The sequence below is a fragment of the Alligator sinensis genome, unplaced genomic scaffold (genome assembly GCF_000455745.1).
Source record: "Alligator sinensis unplaced genomic scaffold, ASM45574v1 scaffold309_1, whole genome shotgun sequence".
NCBI lineage: Eukaryota > Metazoa > Chordata > Crocodylia > Alligatoridae > Alligator > Alligator sinensis.
The window spans coordinates 2,210,831-2,217,024 of NW_005842080.1; the positions used below are offsets into that span (position 1 = coordinate 2,210,831).

The 6,194-nt window shown below is 42.5% G+C and overlaps 1 protein-coding gene across 9 annotated transcripts in view; it reads left to right on the forward strand.

Moving 5' to 3' along the window:
* The window catches only part of JCAD (junctional cadherin 5 associated), a 104,865-nt gene that overhangs the window by 92,378 nt on the left and 6,293 nt on the right, over nt 1–6,194 (forward strand). For all 9 annotated transcript variants that reach the window (XM_025204395.1, XM_025204398.1, XM_025204397.1 and 6 more), the window contains one exon: nt 6,164–6,187. In XM_025204395.1, the coding sequence (XP_025060180.1) occupies nt 6,164–6,187 (24 nt within the window). The remainder of the gene's footprint in view (nt 1–6,163; nt 6,188–6,194) is intronic.

The following is a 6,194-nucleotide window of genomic DNA, read 5'->3' on the forward strand; positions in this document are numbered from 1 at the left end:
TCGGAAGAATTCTTCTAGTTCTCCACATTGAAGTATTTTATTAGGGTATTTTTCTGGACAGAAATTTAGGCCTTTAGAAAGGACAGATTTTTCAGTTTTGGTAAGCGTGTGTGGAGAGATTGATAATATTTGTGGGTCGGTTGCTGCTTGCAGTTTCATCAAGTCTGAGGTTGGAATGTTGTACGGTGTTGGTGTTGTTCCTCTGATGGCTGTTTTGTGGCTGGGGAGCTTGTTCTTGGAGTAATTTGTAATTTGTTCCATTTCTTCTTTTTATGAGATTTCCCAGTGCAGTTGTAAAGCTGAATCTTTCAGTGTTTGGTACCACATACTACACAGGTAACCCCAAATTATCCTGTGAGCTGCTCTGCTGTCTAAAATAGTTTCCCTCTGATGTGATGAACATGGTGATACGATACAGAAATCAGTTCATGCCTTTAAGTACGGCAGCTCTCAGTCTGCAAATGGTTAACTCAGACATACCACTATCTCTTGTAATATTGTAAATTGGTTGCAGAGAATAAATGTCCAGGAATTGGTAGGCATGTTGTTAACTCAGGGCTCCTTTTCCTTTTCCCCATTTCCCTGTAAGAGCTGGCAATCCACCTTGACATTCACAAGGACTACTACTTATTAAACCCAGTCAATATATATCTATTTAAAATTCTCCAGTGCATAGAGAGGTGGAGATTAACTCAACCAGACTTTAAAGGGGTGTTATTTATTTTGCCCCCAGGAAATGAACTGCATGAATTCTAAATAGTACAGCTGACTCCCACACCGCCGCTGCTCTATACTAGGATTCAGGCCTTAATCTTCCTTTCATTTCCTGCACCCCTGTACGTTAGACTCTTTCTTCTTTGACCTATGCTCTCTACTTCAGGCTTGTTTTGTAGGCAAATCAAGTTTCCTGCATCAGCCAGGTCTGCTACCAAAGACGTTTCCTTATGCCCTCCTCTCTTAGGGGCGTTTGCTGGAGCAAGAACAGCAACTGAGAGTCCATAAAGCCCTGCCACGATTTACAGCTGCAGGGATGTATCAAAGCTGATGTCCTGCCACCTGTGCCCTAGTTTCTGCCACAGTTCATCAGAATATACATGCCTCGCATTTTGAGGTTGTTCCCATCTGGGTGATATTCTTCTGGAACAAAGTGGAGACAGTGCAGTTTTGACAGTGCAGAGATTTGTTCCCTTATAGCTATAAGTGTATTCTCCACAGCTGGATAGTATGCCATCTTCTTTTCACCTGTCAAATCAGCTACAAGGATTGGAAAATACTTCCCAACATCAGCATCTTCCTACTGAAGAAAACCTCATTTATATTAGTCACACAGACCTGAAGCCTCAGCTTCCTAGGCTTAGCCTAGCAGAGAAAACTCAGCTTTCTAGAAGAACCTCATGCATATTTCATAGATTTCATAGACATTAGGGCTGGAAGGGACCTCGGAAGATCATAGAGTCCAGCCCCCGGCCCGAAGGGCAGGAAGTCAGCTGGGGTCACAGGATCCCAGCAAGATAAGCATCCAATTTACTCTTGAAAGTGTTCAATGTAGGTGCTTGAACCAACCCTGATGACAGGCTATTCCAGACCTTGGGGGCTCAGACAGTGAAGAAATTCTTCCTTATGTCCAGCCTGAAACAGTCTTGCAGGAGTTTATAACCGTTTGACCTCGTCATCCCTTGGGGCGCTCTGGTGAACAAACGTTCCCCCAGATGCTGGTGGTCACCCCTGATAAACTTATAGGTGGCCATCAGATCACCCCTGAGCCTGCGCTTTTCCAGGCTAAAGAGCCCCATAGCTCTCAGCCTGTCGTCATAAGGTCTGTTTTCCTGACCTCTGATCATGCGCATGGCTCTTCTCTGCACTCTCTCAAGCTTCTCCACATCCTTTTTGAATTGTGGAGCCCAAAATTCCTTCCCTACAAGCTCACCCCGACATCTCATGATAAGTCACCATCTAAAAAGAGGGCAGACAGGAGAGGGGTTCCAGTCTGATGCCTAGACCAGTGTGAAAATGGCCAAACTATGTTTTTCTTGGAGAGGGACAGACTGGTGTCTATCTCTTTATTTCAGTGTAGGTCTACTGCAGAGGCTAGAGGGTTCCTCACACAGAGGTTCTCATACCCTGGCTGTGCAATTTCATACAATTACCTATCAAATGTACCAGTCATTTTTCAGTGAGGAAGTTCCACTCACTGACCCCCTATTGAAGTCACCAACCTTACTCAGCAGCTATTCTCAGCATTGTCCCTAGGGGCTCTAGCCATGATCCCTGTGGCCTTTGTTCAGGTTGCTGAAGGTTCAGGTAAGCCTTCAAAGAGTAAGTAGCATGAGTCTATGACTTGATTTTTCAAGCACACTGAACCCATGCAGATCTCCTGGGAGATGCTGAAAAAACAGGCCCTCAGGGCTTTAAGGAAAATTGTGATTCTCAAATGTGATGGAGAGTCCACAACCTCTCTGAGTAACCTGTTCCAGTGCTTTACTACCTTCCTCATGACAAAGTTTTTCCCAATGTCTAACTTCAGGGACATTACTCCAAAATCAAACCAGCATGATGAGATGAGAGTGGGGAATTCATTAGGGTCAAGTAGAAATGTGTGTCTTCAGAGCTGTCAGTTTAGCAGCACTACTGAATTCACAGGCATGGTGTAAAAAGAATAACTGCAGGTTGTTAATTACTGAATTTTTACCTGACTTTTATAAAAAGTAGTCTGCATGTGAGGGCTTTTAAAATCTGATTTTAAATTAAGAAAATATTTTCTCATTTCCTTTGCTAGCAACATGTAGTACAGCACATATACAGAGGTTGGTAGAAATTTCAGAACACACCTGTATAGTATCAAGTCTTAACTTCTTTTTGCTTACAGACCTAAAAAAAAAGAAAAAAAAGAAGGCACTTTACTTTTAACTTGGTGCGCCCCCATGCCAGGACCAGCACATGCCCAGACGAGGCATCGTATTTTGGCCCAGCTCGCTCAACATCTGTATAGATCAGGTTCTTCAGTGGGGATTTTTGGTGCATTTATCTAATAGATGATTTAATCAGCTTTAAATAAAAGCACCAAAAAGCCCTGCTGAAGTACACAATCTATACATATGATGTGGAGCAGGATTAAACTAATGTGCTGCCTCTTCTGGTAAAGTGTGGCGTTTTTGTTTTTTGTTGGGTTGGGCAGGGGGTCATGTCTGTCAGCAGCCCTCATGCAGAATAGTCCCAACAAAACAAAGGCTCTGGTATTTTAAACGGGACAGAAATTTGCAGGGAAATAAAATGTCCCTGCCTGTACACAGCACTTCCCATGCAGTTAATCCAGAGTGCTTAGATAAATGCATCAGTGGTTCTTGGAGTACAGTAATGCTCTTTTTCCATTGACTTAATGCATCCATGTATTGTGTGTCAATACAAAAATTTGAAGAGTTAGAAGAGGTGGAATGACAGACTACTTTCAGAACTGAAGTGATGTTAGTAATGTAAAGTAATAATGGTGATACTTTGGGGAGAAAAATAACACTTTACCATATGTTAAGTGTAATCTGCATGGATTTCCTCTAAAAATCTAAACATGGGGCCAAATCCATATGTTCTTACTAGGGCAGACCTCCCATTGACTTAGCCCTTAATCTTACAGACATTTGCACATGCAATTAAAATTGTCCTGTAAGGACTTCCACATTTCTATGAAAATAAGTACCCGCATGAACAAGTCTTTGCATGATCAAGAACTCAAAATGGGAGCATTACATGAGTACAAAACTGTGGGAGGGGGGAGGTTTCCAGGGCCCAAGACATACCTTCTTTGAAGTTGGGAGGCATAATACGATTGCAGCATGTGTGGGTACACCTGAGCTAGCACTAATCTAGCTATTTTAACTAACAATAGCAATGAAGACATGACAGCACAGACTTTAGTGCAGACTATGTAAAACCACTGGGACCTGCCCACTGACTCAGATGGCTCACTTATGCTGAAGCCCATGCCACCACATATTCACCACACTGGTACCCCAGATACCTAGATTAAAGTGAGCGCAGACATTCCCTAAGCCACCTAGGTGCATGAATCCTGCTGACTTTCAGTGCAGTCCCAGTCATGCAAGCTGATAATCAGCCACACACAGATACCTGCATGTATATAAGCATTTGCATAAACAGGGCCTGAACAAGGTGAAGACCCTTACAAATATAACAGATGAGTTTTTACACAATTTTGTTTGAAAAAAATCTGACTATAATCTGGTGCAGGAGGTATCTGTTTAGGTTGATGTATTTGCCAGAGCCATGGGACTGACTTCTTTTCTTTTCTTTTTTAAGCTCATCTTTTTTTACAATTCCTGAAAGCAGTTCCCTAGAGTTTTGTGCAGAGAAGACAGCTTGGCTATAGCAATATAACAGAGCCTCTCATTTTAATACATTTACTTAGGGCTAATTAGTTATTCTGCAGAGTACAGGAGACCCTGGGGGATTGGATCCTATTCTACCTATTACACTTCCAAGTGGAACTTAGACTAACGTCTGACCTGTACCTGCCTATTTCTCAGCACATTGGTGGCACGAATACAGAGTCTAGATTCTAGTCCACCCCGCCCAAATAGACATGGCCTATTTGGCATGCTTAGAAGCAATCCAGTATGGCTACCTAGGTTTTCAAGCCTTATTTATATGCCGGTGTGACCCTTATTCATCTGGGAAAGTATATAGCTTTCATGTATGTCCCCAAAGCTTAAGTCAGAGAAATATCACAACTAGCAACTGTTTCCACCTACAAGGAGGAGGAGACAGTAGTGCCACCCAGCATTTGTCCAGTAGCCTAGTGGTTATGGCACTTTCCCAAAAACAGGGAAAGCTGGGATCTAGGTCCTCACTAGCCAGAGGGAATTAGAACTTAAATCTCCTGCTTCCCAGCAAAGCCACAGGCTAGGCATTGCTCAGACCACCCTCCAGCTGTCCTGTTTAAGCCAATCCAGCAGGCAGCCAAAGGGAAAGATGTGGCACAAGAAAGAAATCAGACTGTGATCTAGTCAGGTAGGTACTGCCCTGGAAGTGCTGGGTTCTGGTACCTACTCACAGCTCTTGGAGCTCTTTGTGCATTTTAACTAATGACTACATAAGGTAAGATACATGTATCTTTCCCTCTTGGCTGCCTAGTGGACTGGCTGCAATCCTATTCTTTATGGAGTGGGACAAGGTGATGTCAGACACCCCTGCCTCTGCTGTACAGGGTGGATTAAGAGCTAAAATTTGCATAAGTAGTAGTGCCACTGATGCATTTAGAAAACAGAATAGGATCTGGGGCTTGGACATCTGCATAGCACTTATGAATCTTGTAGACAGAATAGGATCTAATCTTGATTTTATTAAAAAAAAAAGAAGCTATGGAACGAATAGGTCATGAAAAGATTGCTGTATTCTCCCTCCCTTAAAATGTCCTTATGTGTCCCAGTTGAGGTACATTGCTAGGAAACATGTGTACAGTGCCCTTGCACTTGCTATTCAGGGTGGGGACCAAACCTCAAACCCATGAAAATCAATGGCAAAATAGCAATATTCCTTTCATAGTAAAGGGCTGATCCTGATCTCAACTGCCCAGTTTTTATACTGGTGTCCTCCATTAGCATAGAAAATTAGGGTTGGAAGGGACCTCAGGAAGTCATCAAGTCCAACCCCCTGCTCAAAGCAGGACCATCCCCAGCTAGATCATCCCAGCCAAGGCTTTATGTAGCCATGTCTTAAAAACCTCCAAGGATGGAGAGTCCACAACCTCTCTGGGTAACCTGTTCCAGTGCTTTACTACCTTCCTCATGACAAAGTTTTTCCCAATATCTAACTTCAGGGACATGACTCCAAAATCAAAACAGCATAATGAGATGAGAGTGTGGAATTCATTGGGGTCAAGTAGAAATGTGTGTCTTCAGAGCTGTCAGTTTAGCACCAGCACTGAATTCACAGACATGGTGTAAAAAGAATAACTGCAGGTTGTTAATTATTGAATTTTTACCTGATTTTTATAAAAAGAAGTCAGCATGGGAGGGCTTTTAAAATCTGATTTTAAATTAAGAAAATATTTTCTCATTTCCTTTGCTAGCAACATGTAGTAAAGGTTGGTAAATTTCAGAACACACCACTAATAGTTTTCTTTTTTTTTCTTTTTTTTTGTCGTCTTCAGATGCATATGATCCCACAAAAGTCGAAAGAGT